We start from the raw sequence: 19,863 nt of genomic DNA, 5'->3' as shown, positions 1-19,863 counted from the left end.
ATCTCCAGACAGATACTTAGAGTCAGAATGACTGGAAAAAATCAATGATATTACAATAAATTACCCAAATTAATTGTGTCTTTTAAAACAATTTTTGGTTTAATAGATTCACACACACACACACACACACACAGAACATGTAATGACAGGTGACCCAGAAAACTTGTTCCTTTTACTCACTAAAGTTACCAATTTTAAAGTCTTATTCACTAAATTAAATTTTAAAAGAATAGTGATGTGATGTTGAACTAAGTAACAAATGTTATATACATATGTATCAAACACAATCAGAGTTATATAGCTTTAAACCAATAGATTTTGTTATCCTTTAAAGTCAGTTCAAAACAAAGCAAAAAAGTATTTCACATCATGAATCATAGCATGTGGATTTAGCAAACATTTTACATAAAAGGAATTCTTTCATTGTATAATGAGTAAAATATGATGATGTAATCAATAGAATCCATATCCTCTTTCAGATTGAATGAAGAAACACAAATTAGGGCATTTAAAGAGCTCTGACATTCTCATATCTTAATTTAATTATTATTCATCTGAAATGTTAGTTCCATGCATGCTAAAGTTTTTGTTAATTATATTAACGCTTCCATGTGATGCTTAAGTTCTATGGAAAAATGCAAAGAGGGATACATGAGTTAATGCTTACAACAGCTTCTATTTCTCCATGTGGTCTCCTGGTAACCGAGGAATAAGGGAACTCTACAACCCCAATTAGAGATGGGAGGTTAGCACTCTGTCTTGAATTGATGGTACTGAACAAGTTGCCAAGAGATGAGACGTATCTTAGTCCTAGTTTTCCAAACTTTGCAGCTAGAGAACCTTCTTAACGGCTGGCATCAATGGCCCAGAAGTAAATTGTGCTGGAAAGCTAGAAAACAAATGAGAACCACCACATGTTCACTGCACTGCTGAGTGGCCATGGGAAAAGGAAGGCAGAGCCCAATGAATGCCTGTATAAGAAGAGTAATCAGAACTTCCCTAGCATATAGAAAAGCTCAACGCACATATAACTTACAAGCAGACACAAAACTTTGAGTGTAAAAGGCACCGGTGATTGGTGTTTAGAATATCCGCACTAACACACAGGCTGAACTTTGCAATCCTTACTCTCCTTTCTGCTTTGAAATCAGAGGAGCTCTCAAGTGAGTGGGTAACATTTATAGAATACTTGATGGCTGATGGTATTATATTGTGCACAGTTATACAAATTCTGATCAAATTAAGTCCCCTAAAGTAAAAACTGTATACATCACATTTAGCCTGTAAAAGATTCTTCTTGGTCATAAGCCCAAAATCTGGGTTATAAAAATATTTCATTGGAAAGCTACATATCTATTTACTCATATACTTATTCATTCATTCATTCATTCATTCATTCTTCATTCATATATTTTCTTTCAACAAATATCTACTAGATACCTATCAAGTGTCAGGCACAGGACTGCTCATAGACACAGTTCTCCCTCATAGAGCTTATAGTCTGATGGGGAGAGAAATGGAGAGGAAAGATTTTAAGCACACCCTAATCATATTTTACACTGTGATAGGTATTATAAGGAAAGACTAAGATTTCATGGAAAAGTAGATTGGGAGAATCTACTATAGACAGCAGTGAAGGTCACGGAAGAAGGTAGAATCCTGTGAGCCCCTGACAGAGCATTTTTTGCTACTCTGTAGCATAATGAAGTAGAAAGAACAAGGAAACAGGACCAAGTTCCAGCTTTGCCATGTAGTAAGTCAGTGCTATTCCTGAGGCTGTTTTCTCATCTGAAAAATTGAGATGAGGTTAACACCTATATTACCTACCTCACCAGGCTGATCATCAGGTTTGATGATCAAATATGACAAAATGCCTGAAGCATGTCATAAACTGAAAAATGGCACACTGTTCGTTATCATATCCCTAAGTTACACCTCAATGTGTATCACAAAGTAATGTTACAGATTCCAAATGGTCAGTAGGCTTTGCTTATTTACACTAAATGTTCAGTAGGTTTCAAAATGTAATGACAATGGGCATGATAGGATACAGAACCCATATGAGAAAAAAGGATTCTGCTACCAGGGGAAGAAAAGAAGAACTATCACAGCTACCAGACTGTGCAAAATCAAATGTTCAATCCACATCGCTTTACCTGTAAAATTCAGAAAGTTTTTTATATGTAAATAAGCAGATTTGTATCATCAATTCAAACCAAAGATTTACTTCTATGTGCAACACACCACAGGATCCCTGAGCCCCGCACAGGCTCAAGCAAGAGGTCGTTCACAACAGGGCGATGCGTGTAAGATCCATCTTTTAAGAGATGTAGCAACATTAGCTTTACAACTTCCCTGAGGGCAAAGACAAAAAGTATTCTCTTTGGCTCTCCATACCGGTCCTTCTAACATTAAATACAAACCTCCCTTCATAGAGAGCACATTATGTAAGGTATTATTCCCATCCATCTCTGAAGTTCATTATACGCTTTCTTATCAGTGCCCCAGCATTGATGTACAATCATAACTTATGCATGAAACATACGCCAGTGAAAAGTAATGTCCTCAATAAACAGCCTTACCTCCGAAACGCAGCAACCTGGAACCAAATGCCCACACTCTGTGGACCTCACCCCTGGAGTGCCTTCCATGTAAGCAGTTTTCCAACCCCAACTGGGTCAGAAAAACATTTTTTCCTTTCTGCTGAGTCATCCTCAAGCTTACTTTGTAATAAGAGCATTAACACACTTCCAACTTTTAAAATGCTAATAACAATTCATATGCGAACTCTGAATACCGCCCCTGCCTCTCTAGAAGAAATCAGGAAGGGACAGCTTTCCAGCCTGTGTTGGTGTGGGTGTCTCACTGCAGCGCTAAACCCTTCGTGCCATCACTTTGGAATCAATTCTGTGGGCATGCCACAGACATCTGGGAAGCCCACAACTGAATTACTGTGTGTTAAGTGACTTGCCTAAGGCTAGATGTTTCCATAGACAGGGAAATAGGACCCCAAATTGCCCATCCCATTAGGCTCTTTTCAGCACGACCTGGACTTCTGAGGTCAGCTCCTCGGCCTGAGAATCTAGCAAGGTGCTGGACACCAGGCTCCTGCACCATTCACTACTGGCAAAGCCACCTCTAGACTCTGAAACGCGGAGAGGGTGTTCATTACCATAAGTTTGATCAAAAAATGCCTAAAAGCTGAAGCTGAATTCTCCAAACCTCACTCTAGCCAAGAACACCTTCTCCTCTTTCCGACTCTTCTGAAGAGAAGAAAGACAAAGTGACAGGGCACATGTTTGCGTGTGTGTGTGTGCACGGTTTTGTACATGAGTAAGACTGTGTCCATTTTACAGGGACGCAGCTCCATACCTGCTGCTCAAGATACGCTAAAACTATGTTCTTACGTACCGTACTTATTTTGCATCTAGATGTTAGACAAAAAACTGGATTTTATAAGAAGAAAATGCAACAAATGAGAAAGGAATACAATAGAACTAGCATAATAAAGGAATACACATCTCATAATAACTAAGAATACACATTATATGTTACCTAAAAGGAAATTGTAATTTAAAAAAAGACAATAATTTATGATTTATATGCATGAAATCAGAAAAAAAAATCCTGTAGTTACACTTTCATTAGAACTGATTTAATTTTAATGGACTACTTAAGAATAAAGTAATAACAAAGTGCAAGTTTAATTACAGTAATTAGTATTAATATTACTAGAGCTTGAATCTAGTTTTATATCCTCAATACGTCATAATTAGTTAGGCAAAAATTAAGTATGTGTAGTTTCTGCTCTAAATTAACAAATCAAACAATGGTTTATTCTAATAATTCAAATAAAAAAGAATTCATATGACTACTTAAAAATATTTATTTATTTATTTTTTAGTGAGTTAAAGAATTACTTCATTCTCTCTCAGTAAAAATACTGCTTTTAAGTTAAAATTTTCTGATTGTTTTATATTTTTAAGGTTTCCTATATTTTCAATAATTTTCCTCCATTTATTCATCTCTCCATCTATCTATTCAAAATGTTTATTATACACAGAATCAACGCTAAGCACCAGAATTATAACAAATGCAAATAAAAATTTTCAGTAGGCAGTCTTCTTTCACATATACAATCTCACTTAAAGAAATACAGAGTCTGTCTCAATAATTACTTAACCATGGATAATTTTAAAAGATTATCTGAAATTTTAAAACAAGAGCTAAGAGAAACAAGGGAAGTTATGTAAAGCAAAATGGTCTTTGTTTGACTGCTATCAAGTCAGCTAGTTAAAAAGAAGTGCGTGAAAAGAAAAACTGGAAGATCAGAAAAGATAGAAACGTAGAATGTCTCCATTATCCATGAAACAAGTTATAGAAAAATAATGTTAAATATTAAAGTACTCAAATTCATTCTTAGATTGTTTCTAAAAAAACACCAAAATGCATGATGATGTATACACATATATGCATAATGTATCTGTTTATTTGAAGTCAGCTGCATTCTTTGGAGGCATCATCTACATGCACTACCAGTAGATAAAGATTGTGCTTCACAATTGTTTAAAGAGAAAAGTAACAGCATTACTGCTGTGCAATATCTGTATTATTCTTTTCAGTCACCCCAAAAAAGCTCACAAACAAGCACATATCTGTCCCATCTTGAGATACACATATATCATGTGTGTTACACATCCTTATTTCCAACCTTAGCGAATATTTATTTCAATAAATATATGTTTTCATAAATATATCTATGAAAACCTGAGAATAAAATTTCCAGGAACGACATTCCATGATCATCTGTCCTTAATCTTCTTGTAAATTTCACTCTTCTTCCTCAACATCCTCACTCCTCTATCTAAATTTACATTTTGGCCAAACTATTCATCTTAAACCACATCTCAAATCATGTATATCACCTGCTTAAAAACATTTATGGGCTCCTTATTTCTTGAAAATTAGCATCTGAAATCCTCGACACAGCAGAGAAGGACCTAGCTGAAGAGGGGTATGTCCTACTTTTCCAATTTCATCTTTCATCCAATCTCCTACCCTGCTCATCTATCCAACCATATCGTTGCCATTTTCTTCCCTAACCCAGAACATCCTGCTCCATCTATGCCAGTCACAGTTCTATTCCCCCCACTCGCCCAACTTAAATATAATTTCTTTCAGGAAGGTTTCCATGTCAGAAGTAATCTCAATCTCTCTCCTTCTGTCCCCCACTCTCTCTCTCTCCCCTCCTCCTTCCCTCCCTCCTTCCTTCCCTCTCTCTTCCTGTGCTCCTTTCTTTTTTTCCTCTAATGGGACTTACATATCCTACTTTCTGTTACAAACATTTGACATATCTCTTCTAACAGCTACAACACCCTTAATGGGAGACCATTTCTTATTTAGTTTCATAACCTAACAAGGCTTAGTTTTGTGTGACTAGTAAGTTGATTAAGGAAGCACATAAATAGAATTTATTGTTTTTAAGAAACATAATTGAGTGATGGCTTTAATCTTATGCTCACATATTCTCTGTTCTTTCCCTGCAAAATATGACCTCCAAAATGATACTTAACCATTGCTATATTAGACATTCCTTTAATAATAGGTCAAATACCCTAGCTATGATCATGAGCAAAAATGTTAAGGGAAATTAGATTTTTTCTAGTGTATGATGTTAACCAATCCACTTGTGGAAGATATTTCAAATGCCAGTCAGTCACATCTGTCCAATGGCCTTCAATCTCCAATCCTATCAATCCCTAATTTTTGTTTATAATAAATTATATGTCTAGAGAGCAACAAAAAGTACCATCATGAGAATGCAAAAAAAAGCATACAAGTATACTATGGCTGTGTTATGCATAATTATTAGCTTTGGGATATGCACTTAAAGATTATGCAACATAATGGCTTGCACCATCAAGTTGTCTATTATTGAGTCCAGAGAGAATTGGGACAATTCAATTCATAGTGCATGAATTAGGCAACTATTGATGAAGTTTTTAAAGGTACCAAGTATCAGCATGATGCCAAAACAACTAGATGACTAAATTAAAAAATTAACTCAAAGAAAACGTGCCGTGGTCTGCACCAATCCATTCTCCTTATTTCCTTGGTTGTTTCAATATTATACAGAGTTCTTAAAGGGCAACAACAATATATTTTCTCTTTTATTTGACATTCACTATAATAATTTTTGACATAACAATCCACTAAATATTCAATTAACTTCTGTACAAAATTGTCTTCTCTAAAGAATGTGAAGTTCCCAATTGTGAAAATCACAGATTACTGACAGTAGATCTTAAATATATTAACTTGTTCCCATAAGGTCATAAAGCATACCTTTTGGACAGATTTTACAAAAATTACAAAAAAGTAAAATATACATAAAGTTAATTTTTAATGTATGTAAAGTCATATTCCTTCTGTATTTCTTGTTAACACTTTTATTATTATAATGCCTTGTATATAAACGTCCTAAGTGATATACATTGAAAGAAAGGTATATATTTTTTTTAAATCACACATGATAATTTTAAAATCTTTAGGTTAAGAGTGAAAAATTGATGGAAATAGTTTTGCGTGGTCAAACATTTCTTCCTACAAAATCCACAGTACATTTAAATATATCTTGCTGAACAGTCTATTTAAAACAATAGTTTTAGTTTATTTGTAAATGTCTGCATTTTTATAACTCATTGTAATAGTTCTCAAAACACTGTCCACAAAATACCTGCTTCAAAATAATATGAAGCACTAGTTTTAAATGCAGATGCCCCAAGATTCCAATCCACACTAGTTGGATCAGAATCTCACCGAGTGTGGAAACTGGGAGTCTCCATTTAAAACAAGTTTGCCCACATGATTCTGATGTCCACCAGACTTGAGAAACCTATGGAGTCTATCTGAAACCATGCCTCACTATATTCTCAGTGTTATCCATTCGAAGGAAATGTTGCCTAACGATTTCTTCCAAAAATTACTGTTTTCAAACGCTCCTTCTTACAATTTCTAAAGTATCATTTAACATAAAATTAAACCTGTTTCCAAATCGCATGGTATTTCAGCTCAATTAACATATGAAAGTGGTCATTTTTCTCCCTATCCCCTGTTGTCCTAAAGTGTCCTGAGCAAAAGCCCTTGACACCCACTTCGCACCTCGGGCCTCGGACCTCCGCTTTCCACCGGTCAGAATATTGAATCCCGTCAGCATTAACACAACCCTAAGCAACACTCGGCTCACTAGCCTTCGACTCTCCCGGTGGAGCAGCCCCTTCCCAGAACCCGCCTGCTGCACAAGCCCTCCAGTTCTCAGAGTCGCCCGGGCCCCGTCAGCACCTCAGACAGCGACTGGTGGAGCGGGGTTCTGGGTTTCACTGCCCAGGAGCCTGTTCTCTAGAAAAGCCGCTGAGACCACGGAAAACGACCCGAGACACCCCGGAATACACAGGCCGTCGCCCCTCGTTGTCTCCAGCTGCCAGCACCTCTTTCCAAAAGATAACAAAGGAAACCTTAAGTACCTCTTACCTAGAGCATGAGCCACCCCCACACTCGCCTCTTTTGCCCCGTTTCCAGCGCCTGTTGCTAAGGAGGCGACACCGCACTTGGGAAGCCTCGGGACCAGGTGACACACCGCTGGAGGAGCTGCGAGCACGAGGGCGGCGGTGAAAGCCAAGCGCTAGGCCAGCCCAGGACCCCTTCCTTCCGCAGGAGGGATGCGCCCCCCGCACGGCTCCCACGCCAACGACGCCCCCTGCGCACACCGGACGGGTGGAGGGAGCAGCGAGAGCAGGGGCCCGGCGCCCAGGAGCACGGCTCCCTCCGTGGGCCGGGGAAGCTCGGCCCGGGCAGAGAAGGCCTCTGGCCCAGTACTGTGGACGCCTGTGGGCCCAGACAGCGGGGCAGGGGCTCAGAGACAGCCCTGGGGAGGGCGGACACTCACCATGTTGACTTCGGAAACCATGTCTATGCTGGCGATGTCGATGTTCATCCCCACGCAGACCGGGGGACCTGCGGGAAGCGCACGACACAGTGATCAGCCAGGCTCGGGCATGGGGTGCGGGTGGCTCTGAGGATGGGGGTGCTATCCAAGGAGGGGGCACTGGTGAAGTAACCGCAGCTCGGCGGAAGCGGCCCCCGCCTCCCTCCACCACCCAGGCCGCCCGCGCGGTGGGTCGCGCTTCCCGCAGCGGCCGCGCACACCCCACTTACCCCCGAAGTCGGGTCTTAGGCGAATGTCGTAGCCTTTCAACAGCTTGTCCACCGTCTCCTTCACAAAGGACATGTTCCCAGGATCGTTTACGCTGGGGGAGAGGGCGAGGGGCACAGAGAACAGGGTCAGGCGGCGGCTCACTGCCCAGCGTCCGGCGCGCACACCCGCGCGCCCTGCCCGCCGCCCGGCCCGCTTCCTGTCAACCCATCCGCGACCCTACCTCTGGGCGCAGCACACCACCGCCACCAGCACTGGGGCCGAGAAGATGCCGAAAAGCCTTCCTCCCGCAAAGCCCCACATCCCTCCGCCGCGCCCCGGCACGGGGGAGGGGGCGCCCCGCCGCCGTCGCGACCCGCAGCCGGGGCTGCTCCTGCTGCTGCCGCCGCCGCCGCCGCCGCCGCGCTGGCCCGGAGCGGAGGAGGGCGGAGGGGGAGGGGAAGGAGAGGAGGAGGAGGAGCGGGCGCGGGGAGAGGAGGAGCAGCCGGCGCGGGAGCGGAGGAGCGGGAGGAGGCAGGGCGAGCTGGAGGCGGAGCCGGCTGCGCCGCGCACCCTGCCCTCCCCCGCGCTTGCCGCGGCCGGTGGCCCCGGCCCTCGGCCCTCCCTCCCGCCCCAGTGGCTGCGGAGCGGGACCTGGAGCCCGGCCGGGGACGCCAGGCAGGAGCCGCGGCTGCGTGGCGCAGGGCAGAGCCGGGGGTCGGCCGCGAAGCCAGCTTCTCTGGGCTCCGTGCCACCGGGGAGGGAGAGGACGGGCAGCTACCGCGACACCGGCAGTGGCGGCGAGGGAAACGCTATTCGCTTCCCCCTGCCCCCTCCCCGGGCCCGACCTCTCACTACGACCCCCCTCGCAGCTGCGGCGCAGGCCGAGAGCCACTGGGTGCAGTTCAGTGCCTCTGCCCGCGGGACTGCGCGCTGCATCGTCGGGAAGGAGGCTGCGGGGCCCCGGGGAAACCCCTACCTCACCTGCGGGGCTCAGAACCTCGAGTCCCTAGGGTCCAGGAGAGCCAGATGGGCAGCAGGAGAGCTGAGAGCCCGAAGCACATGGCGCTGCTCCTCCGACCTAAGCGGGGTGGGATCTGCTCTCCCCCACAGTCACCGAGTATTCAAACAGCTACACGGGGATCCCCGCCCCTACCCCCACCCACGGGCTTTCCCGCCTGACCCATCATCCAGCCCCTTGCATGGCGGCCCGATTAATTATTTATACAGATAAGACCATTTTTAAAAATCGGTTCCTTAAACTATTCCTCTCACCCTCACCCCTGAACATTTCACGTGAGCACGGGACCCTCTCTGCCCACATAAATACATTTATAATGAATTATAAAGAAAGGACTGAATATGCGCCCTTTATTATCTGTAAGCTGGAGTCCGAATCAGACGAGGAGACCCTGAACTGTCGTTCCTGGATGGGAAAAGAACGTGCTTTTTCTGGAGCAGCCTGGAGCTGTCCGTGGTGCTTAAAATAAGGCAAGGAACCTCCTTTTACCGGTGACAAGCCCCCATCCTTTGGTTCTCGTTAGAAAACCGCTGGCACCTTGGCCAAGAAACAGACCTATGTCCACCACAGTCCACCATGCCCTGTGTGTCACCACTGTGTACCTAAGGGATGGCTGCTCACCCATGGCCATAGGTGTATATTTTTCTTTAGTGAATGATCCTCAATAAAGTTTCTCTGTGCCTCAGACTTCTAATATTGAGAATGATGGCTACACAATCCCACTTGTGGTCAACCAACAAAACCTACAAATCAGGTTCACTTCTGTGCTCAATAGATTTCCTTGGGCCATTCCAGGACTTAATGAATGGTTAATAATAGATAACTGCTTCTCTGTATTGACTTTTTTTTTTTCTGTAAAGCTTAAGGTTTTCTTATCTATTGTCTAGACTTTATATAGGTAAATATCTAAATCTAGACCCTTATTCGAGGTTGGCATGTTTCTGTGCATTAATTTTAAATATCATTGCCTTAAAAAGTCAGCAGTTTTATTTTTGGAACAGAAGATGTGACTGCAGAACCTGAAAAGTTGATATTAAGATAGATTAAGAGATAAATATAGCTCGCTAATTATTTTCTGGATATTCACAACTACTTTGTATTCTGTGCCTTGTTAATAAGCAATGGAATTATCAGGAAAATGAGATCTTGTATTATCATATCTTCCCCTCCACATTCATGTTTCAGTCTATTTCTCTTATTTGCATGTACCTCTTTTAGAGAAATGCCCTGCTGGGGATCATGGCTATAGAAAGTAAACACTGAGAATAAGGCATTTGAGTAAAGCTAATACCATAGCAAGAATTATCCCCCTTCCTACTATTTTGTATGTTCTAAAACTTGCAAAACCACATTACAAATGTTATTATTACCCGACTGTGTACCACCTCAGATCTTGACTTCAACAGTTTCTGAGGTTCTTGGCCTTATTTTTCATCCCACTTGGTGCCTCAGCACACAGTTCCACAAGAGCTCTAATCAACTTTACATGGGAGCAAGCCCACACCCCTCACCTCATGTCTACATTGCTGTCTCTCACCTCCCACCTTCAGGCTTCTCAGGTGACAACGAGGTCCAAGATGCCACAAGACCTGCTTGGTACCCACATATGGGCAATCTGAAATTGCGGCAGAGTTAGCCATCCACGGGTGGACCTTTGACGAATGGAAGATGAGAGCCAGTAGATAAATGGTTCTCCCTTTATTGGCCCCCTAAGGTTCTGAGATGCAGCAGATGTTCCTATCTGTTCCCTCTCGTTCCATGCCTCAATCCTCTTTTTCTTCCCTCCTGTTTTCATTGGTATTACACACCATAGTAAAACGGTAGCATTTAAATTTTACCTCAGGATATGTTTTCTGGGGAACCCAAGCTAAGTCATCAACCCACTGGCAAATCATTAAAAGTGTCACCTAAAATGCAATCTTTTTGTAATATGAAGGCAAAATCAAAGAGAAACATCACAGTAAGTGTACACAGGTGTAATCAAGTCACATGGGGCTATAAGGCTCATTAGAGTCACTGCCTAACTTGCACCTACAAGAGCAACAAAGGCTTGATATGCCACCCCTCGCCCACCCTTCTGTCTCAGCTCCCTCCCACACAGACAGCCATCTCAGAGACTTGGATAAGCACTGAATCCCAAGCATCCCCATCCTTCCACTCTCTGGTCAGGACTCCTGAAACCAAGGATATTTCCATACCTTTACTAGGTGATGCTAATGTATTAGCCAAATCAGCAGGAAATTGTTGATTCAATTCTTACCTTTACTTATTTTCTACTGAAAGAGAAAAATGTTCTAGGAGTCCCACAATGGGTAAATTTTCATGTCAGTAGAAAAAGGAGATGCATTTCATTTTGTTCGTAGTAGAGAGGTTTTAAACAGGCTAGAATAATATTTGGGGGTCATTAAGGTAGGACGAAGAAAGGGAAGGAGATAGGTGAAGAGCATCACATGATCGCTTTACCTAGTCCATGTTTGCGCACTTTGGCTGACCCAGATGACTTTCACCAAACTGCTTTTTGTTCAGTCATAGTTGCCTCTTAGATTCTAGAGAACCAACTTGTCTTTTTAAATATCAAACTTTCTGACAATATATTTTAAGGCTCTTTAAAAAATAACTCAATCAATTTGAGGTATAACATATGAAATAAAATGTCAAATGTATAGTTAGACGAGTCTTGACAAATGTATAAACCAGTATACATTTTCATCAGCCCCCAAATTCTCTCTCAACCCTTTAACCTGCAAACCATTCTCAGTTCCAGACAAGCACTGATCAAAGTTCTGTCATTATAGATTTTTTTTTTTACCTGTTCTAGCACTTCTTGTAAGTGGAATTATGCAGGATATGTTATTTTATGTCTGGCTTCTTTCCTTCAGGGTAATGTTTCTGACATCTATCCATATTGTTGCAGATCCATCGTTTGTTTATTTTTACTGCTGAGTGGTATCCCATTGTATGGCTATTCCACAATTTGTTTATCCATTCATCTGTTGATGGACCTTTCTAGTTTGGGCTATTATAAATAAAAAGTCAGGTACAGGTCTTTGTATGGACGTATGGTTTAATTTCTCTTGGGTAAATACCTAAGAGTGGAATGGCTGAATCACATGGTAAGTGTATGTTTAGCTGTTTTAGGAAATGCCAAAATATTTACCAAAGTAATTGAAGGAATTTACATTTCACCAACAATACATGAGACTTGCAGCTGCCCCACCCCTAGTGGGTGTATAATGGTTTTAATTTGCATTTGCCTGGTAATGTGTAAGTATGTAAGTAAGTATCATTTGCATTTTGGCCACTCATATCTTTTTTTAATAAATAAGATTTTTCCCATTTTTAAATTGCATTCTTAGCCTTTTTTTAGTTATGTAACAATTCTTTATATATTCTGGATACAAATCCTTTGTCAGATATATGTAATATGAATATTTTCTCCCAGTCTATGACCTTGTGTTACATTTCTTTGATAGCATCTTTCAGAGAAAACAAGAATTTAATTTACATGAAGTTCAATTTATCAACCTTTTCCTTTTATAGATCAGACTTTTGGTATTCTACCTAAGAAATCTTTGCCTAATTAAAAGTTAAGTTTTTATGAGCCAGCCCTGTGGCGTAGCAGTTAAGTTCAAGTACTCTGCTTCAGCAGCCCAGAGTTCGCTGGTTCGGATCCTGGGCACGGACCTATGCACCACTATCAAGCCATACTGAGGCAGCGTCCCGTGTAGAGAAACTAGAAGGATGTACAGCTATGACATATAACTATCTGCTGGGGCTTTGGGGAGAAAAAAGGAGACAGATTGGCAACAGATGTTAGCTCAGGGCCAATCTTCCTCAAAAAAAAAAAAAGTTAAGATTTTCTCTGTGTTTTCTTTAAGAAGTTCACATTAATATTTAGATCTGTGATATACTTATAGTTAATTTTTGTGGATGATGTTGGTAAGGATCAAGGTTCTTTTCTTCCTTATGGATGTCCAGTTGTTTCAGCACAATTTGTTGAAAATATTATTCTTCCTCTCATTGAGTTACCCTTATATATTTGTTGAAAATCAGTTGACCTTTTATGTGTGGATGTATTTTTGGACTCTATTTTATTTATTCTGTTCCATTGACCTATACATGTATCCTTTCACAAATTCCATACTGTTTTGATTAATGTAGGTGTGCAGTAACTATTGAAATCAGGTATCATAATTTATCCAACTTTGCTCTTCTTCTTCAAAATTGTTTTTGACTACTCGAGGTCTTTGCATTTTCATAGATATTTTTGAATGATCTTTTCAATTTCTATAAAGAAGCTTCATGGGATTTGAATTTGTATTACATAAAATCTACAGATGAATTTAGAGAAAATTGACATCTTAGCAATACTGAATACTCCAACCTATGAAAACTCTATATCTCTCCATTTATTTAAATCATCTTTAATTTTTCTCAGAAATATTTTGTAATTTTCAATGCAAAGGTCTTGCATTTGATTCATTAAGTTTATCCCTAAGTATTTCATATTTTATGCTACCATAAATGATATTTTTAATATTTCATTTTCCAGATGTTTGTTGATAGTATATAGAAATATAATTGATTTTTATATATTGAAATTGCATCCTACAACCTTGCTCAATGTACTTATTATTTTAGAAGAATTTATTTTTTGTAGATTCTTTAAGATTATATAAAAAAAATCATGTCATTTGTGAATATAGACAGTTTTGCTTCTTCCTCTCCTATATGGATGCTCTTTATTTCTTTTTCTTTCCTTACAGCTCTGGAAGAGACCTCCAGTACAATGTGGAACAGAAGTAGTCAGAGTGGACACCTTTGCTTTATTCCAATATTAGGGGAAAATGTTTAGGGTTGTTTTTTTTTTTCTTTTACCATTAAATATGACATTACCATCTTCCTCTTTCTCTTATTTTTCTTCTGTTCTCTGTAACTTTTCCTCTTTTCCCCTTTTTGCAGCTCTCTGAAAAGTTCAGTCTTAAGAGTTGGGCAATACAGGGTATGCATCTGGCATGGAGTAGAGAGATTTCAGGGCTCTGGCCTAGGATGTCAGAGCCCAGGCAGTGTGAGGAGGGCATGAGGTTTCATTAGCTGGAGTGGGTGAGAAAGTCATCTTTTTGGGTGGAAACCTTAGTTTGGAAGTCACAGCCAAAGCAAAGTAAGGAGGGTATCACTGGGAAGGGCCAGCCTGGCATGGTTGTCAGAGCCCATGGTAGATGAGGAAGTCATTGATGTAGACAAAGCAGCCCATGTTTGAAATCAGAGCCAAAGCAAGGTGAAGCCACATCCCAACAGAGTTTGGTCTAATGTGGCAGTCAGGATCTCAGAGGGCGAGGAGAGTGTCCAGGCATGGGGCTGCCGTGCATAAGGGTCTAAGCCCAAGCAGGATGAGGAAGACACCCACACGGGGTGGGTCAGCATGGAATAGACAGAGCCCAAGCAGTGTTAGGAAGGCATCCCGCAGATGGGCATGTGCAGGATGAGAATATGAGGTAGGCATCCATGTGCTGGGGTGACCTGTCATGGAAACTCATAGCCCAAGAAAAATGAAGAGAGCATCCACACACTGGGATGGCCTGAAATGGGAATTCAGAACCTGAACAGGAAGAGGACAATGTATGCAGGGAATAGGGATAGTGGCAGCAACGGGAGATTGGTTACATAGTAAGGCATTGGTCAAATGAGTATATTAAGGGTAATGGAAGTCATGTTTCTCTCTGTTGGAAATGAGAGTTACAAATATAAAAAAGAGAGAAATAGTCCCTGTAGTGTGAGATTAGAATTGAGCGTATTAATGTGAACTGACTGACAATTTTAAAATATATAGATAAATTCAAACATATACACACACATATATATATTTACTCACTGTATACATACATATATACACATATGTACATATATTCCCTAGTTCTATCCACCAACAAGGCCTGGGAATAATGACAACCCAATAGCAATGAGCATCCTCTGCACCCTGGCTTCTACGTATAATTTTCTACTGAAAGGAATGATGGCTCCTTGGAAAAATAGGTGATTCTCAAGATGCGCAAGGAAACTATAAGGTGAGACTAGAATAACTTGTGTCAGAGAACAAGGAAGTGTTCAAAGAATGAAGACGACACGTCAAAGAGACACAGAACCCAGCTTGAATGTGTTTGCACTGCCAAATTCTGGGAAAATTTGAGCATAAAAATCTATAATGACTATAATGACCTAGGACCTATAGAAGAAAATAGGAAAATTTTAATTCATGCATATTAATCAATTAATTAACTGATTACATGTTTGACCACAAATGGTATATTTACATAGATTTTAAGAATATCCCACACAAAATACTAATTATAAAGAGAAAACTTTACAGTATAGCTGGCAGATACCACCTTAACCAAGTGAGCAATATGAATAAATTAAAGAATAGAATAAATCAGAATAATGTGTCTCACGATAGAATACATTGAGAAGAATATTGTATTAGTTCTATGACATTCCTAATGAAGATGTATAACCTGAATGTAATCATGAGGAAACATCAGACAAATCCAAATTGAGAGTCTTCAATTACAACATAACAGCCCTGTAATACTCAAAAGTGCTAAGGTCATCAAAGTCCAGGAAAGACTGAGAAACTGCCCCAAACTGAAGGAAACAAAAGAGTCAGGGAATCTTAATGCACATACGCTCTGAACTGGATCATTTTGCTGTATAAAAGATATGAATGGGGCAATTGGTTGATCTTGAATGGGATCTGAGGATGGCATGGTGGTAATTTAATATCTATTTCCTGAGTTGATGATTGTATTGTAGTAACATGGGAAAGTCTGCTCGCATGTATGAAAAACACTCAGGTATTTGAGGGTGATAGTCATCAGCTTGGTTTCTTATGCACAAATGGTTCAGGGAAAAGTTCATTGTGAAATAGTTCAAACTTTTCTGTAAGTTTATGATGGTTTCAAATTGTTTTAAAGAGCTAAAGAAAAAATTTTCCATAGGTACCCTTGATCAGATTAAGAAAATTGCCTTCCATTCTCAGTTTGTGGAAAGTCTTATCAAGAATGGAGCGGAATTTTTTCAGATGCTTTTAATGTTGTTGTATCTATGGAGATAATAAGACGGATTTTCTCCTTTATTCTTTTTTTTTTTTTTCTGGTGAGGAAGATTAGCCCTGAGCTAACATCTATTGCCAATCTTCCTCTTCTTGTTGAGGAAGATTGGCCCTGGGCTAATATCGGTGCCCATCTTCCTCTACTTTATATGTGGGATGCCTTGCTAAGCAGTGTATAGGTCCATGCCTGGGATCCGAACCTGCAAACCCCAGGCCGCTGAAGCAGAGTGCACGAAATTAACCAATAGGCCACCGGGCTGGCTCCTCCTTTATTCTTTTAACATGGTAAATGAAATTGATGTTCAAATGTTACTCAATATCTGTATTCCCAGGATAAACATCACTTCGTCTTGTTGCTTGCATTTTTAATATATCAATGGATTTGACATCCTAACATTTTTGTTAAGGATTTCTCTGTCTTATGTTCATGAGTGTTTTGGTGTATAATTGCCTTTACTTGTCTGGTTTTTGTTTCAGTGCAAAATGAGGGTACAACATGCTACTTCTTCTAAGTTTCAAAAGATTTTTTTGTAGGATGGTTATCATTTCATCCATCATTCCTTTCTCTTAAACCTTTTCTAGAATTTATCAATGAAGCTGTCTGCACTTGAAGTTTTCCTTAATTTTTAATGATAAATATAATTTCTTTAACAGGCATAGCCTATTTAGAGTTCTATTTCTTCTGGTGACAGTTTTGCTAATTTACGTATTTTAAGAAGTTTGTTCATTTCACCTAAGCTGTCAAATTTATTAACAAAAATGCTTGTAATAGTCCCTTATAATTTTAAAGTTTGTAGTATATGCAGTTATGCTCCCTCTTCCTTTCTTTTCTCGTAGTGGTAGTTTGTGTCTTCTTGCTTTTTCTTGATAAGTCTAGCTAGAGGTTTAGTGCTTTTATTAATCTTTTCAAATAACCTGCTTTTGGTTTTATTGGTTTTTCTTTATCCTTTATCTGTTTTGTATTTTGTTGATTTCTGCTCTTACCCTAATTATTCCCTTCTTTTACTTACTTGGAGTTTACTTTGCTCTTCCTTTTCTAGCTTCTTAAGATGGAAACTTAGATTACTGATTTTAGATCTTCTTTTCTCATATGAGCATTTAAAGCTATAAATTTTTCACCTTTAGTGGTATTCCAAAAGTTTTAATAAGTTGTATTTTCATTTTTATTTAGTGCATAGTATTTTCTCAATTTTCCTTTGATTTTGTTCTTTAACCATTGGCTATTTAGAAGTATGTTATTTAATTTCCAAATATTTGGGAATTTTTCAGATATCATTTGGTTATTGATTTCTAATTTAATTCTCGTGTAATCAGAAAACATACTTTCTATGGTTTCACAACATTCAGGACTGTTGTGTCTTTTTCATGAATTGCCTCTTATAATATTTGAAATGTCCCTCTTTATTACTGGTAGCATTCCTTGAATGAAATCTGCTTTGTCTTATTTATTTATTTTTTTTGTGAGGAAGATCAGCCCTGAGCTAACATCCACGCCAATCCTCCTCTTTTTGCTGAGGAAGACTGGCCCTGAGCTAACATCCGTGCCCATCTCCCTCCACTTTATATGGGACGCCACCACAGCATGGCTGGAGAAGCGGTGCGTCGGTGCGTGCCGGGGATCCAAACCCGGGCCACCATTAGTGGAGCGCGCGCACTTAACTGCTATGCCACAAGGCCAGCCCCCATGCTTTCTCTTATTTTAAAATAACTACTCCAACATTTTAACCATAATTTTTCCATTTATTTCAACCTATCTTTGTGCTTATGGTTAAAATTTGCTTCTTATGAACTTCATTTAGTCAAGTCATGCTTCTTGACTGAGTCTAATGATCTCTGCCTTTTAATTGGAGTGTCTGTATCATAGCAGTCCAATAGAAATATAATGTAAGCCACAAAAACAATTTTAAATTTCTAGTAGCCATATTAAAAAGTAAAAGGAAATACATGGAATTAATTTTAGTAATATATTTTTATTTAACTCAATACATTAAATTTATATTTCAACATGTAATTAATGTAAAAATATGAATAAAATATTTTTAAATTCTAGGTACTTGAAATCTGGTACATTTTTGACACTCGGAGCACATTTTAATTTGGGCTAAGCACACTTCAGGTGCTCTGTAGCCACAAGTTGCTAGTGGCTACTATTTTGCACAGTGCAAGTCTAGACTATTTATATCTAATGCAATTATTGAAATGGTTGACTTTAAGCCTAACACCATTTTATTTGTTTTCTATTTATCCCATATGTTCATTGCCATTACGCACATTTTCCTGCCTTTTTAAAAGTCAATTGATCATTTTTTAGCATTCAGTTCTCTCTTTACTGGAGGCTTATTAACTATACCTTTTTGTTTTATCATTTAGGGCTTACAGCATCCGTCTTTACGTAGCCAGGCAATCATGAAATGCTGCAATACCACTTAATGTTTAATGCAAGAACCTTACAATAGTGCAATTCCACTACACCCAAACTGCGTGCTATTTTCCTATATTTTACTTTTACATATGTTATAAATACCACAACACATTGTTATTGCTATAAATATCTTTTAAGAAATATTTTAGAAGAAAATAATTATTTTATATTTACCTGCATATTTTCTGTTTCTAGCACTCTTTATTCCTTTGTGCATATCCAAGTTTCCATCTGATATCATTTTCCTTTTGCCTAAAGAGCTTACTAAAACATTCTAGCGTATATCTGTTAGTGACAAATTCTCTTAGCTTTTGTTTGTCTGAAAATCTTTAGTTTGCCTACATTTGCAGGGACCACTTTATTATTGACCGGGTATTTTTTTTAGCAATTTAAATATAGTATTCCATTATTGTTTCAGCTTACATATTTCTGACAAGAAATCAGTAAAATTTCTTATTTTTGTTCTCATATACATAATTTCTTTATGTATACTCTTTGGTTGCTTTTAAGGTTTTTTTCTTCTATCAGTGCTTATCAGCAATTTTATTATGATGTTCCTAGTTATGCTTTTCATTTGTTTATCCCTCTTGGGGATTCATTGAGCTTCTTGTATCTGTGTATCTATAGCTTTCATGTAATTTGGGTAATTTTTGGCTAATATTTTAAAAAATTATTTTCCTCCTCCCTCTGGAACTCCAATTACACATATGCTTAACACCTTGGTATAGTCCCATACATCACTGAATCACTTTTATTTCAGTCTATTTGTCCACTATGCTTTAGTTTGGATAATTTATTTTGCTATGTCTTCAAGTTCTCTTATCTTTTCTTCTGTAGTGTCAAATCTGCCTTTAGTCATGTCCAGTAACACAATCATTTAAGAAATTTTATTTCAGCTCTAAGAGTTTCATTTGGTTCTGTTTTTATATATTCCATTATTACCATCATCATGTTCACTTTTCCTTTGAATCCTTGAGCTAATTAATAATAAGCTTTTAAAATTTTCTTATGCGCTTATTCAAATATCTCTCTCATTTTTGAGACTATTTTTAAAGAATTGCTTTTTTCTAGTTATGTGTCACATTTTCCTGATTCTTAGTATGCTAATAATTCTTGTTTGG

The 19,863-nt window shown here is 39.3% G+C and overlaps 1 protein-coding gene across 1 annotated transcript in view; it reads right to left on the bottom strand.

Annotated features, from left to right (window-relative positions):
- GABRB3 (gamma-aminobutyric acid type A receptor subunit beta3) overlaps nucleotides 1-8,574 on the bottom strand; it is a 203,505-nt gene extending 194,931 nt beyond the window's left edge. Inside the window, 3 exon segments of the mRNA XM_004421910.3 lie at nucleotides 7,946-8,013; nucleotides 8,215-8,306; nucleotides 8,436-8,574. Coding sequence (XP_004421967.2) covers nucleotides 7,946-8,013; nucleotides 8,215-8,306; nucleotides 8,436-8,515 — 240 coding nt within the window. The 5' untranslated portion in view covers nucleotides 8,516-8,574.
- Between the last annotated feature and the right edge of the window lie 11,289 nt (nucleotides 8,575-19,863).

The sequence above is a fragment of the Ceratotherium simum genome, chromosome 3 (assembly GCF_057802395.1).
Source record: "Ceratotherium simum simum isolate JZ-2026a chromosome 3, ASM5780239v1, whole genome shotgun sequence".
Taxonomy (NCBI): domain Eukaryota; kingdom Metazoa; phylum Chordata; class Mammalia; order Perissodactyla; family Rhinocerotidae; genus Ceratotherium; species Ceratotherium simum.
This window is presented reverse-complemented; position numbering and strand designations above follow the sequence as displayed.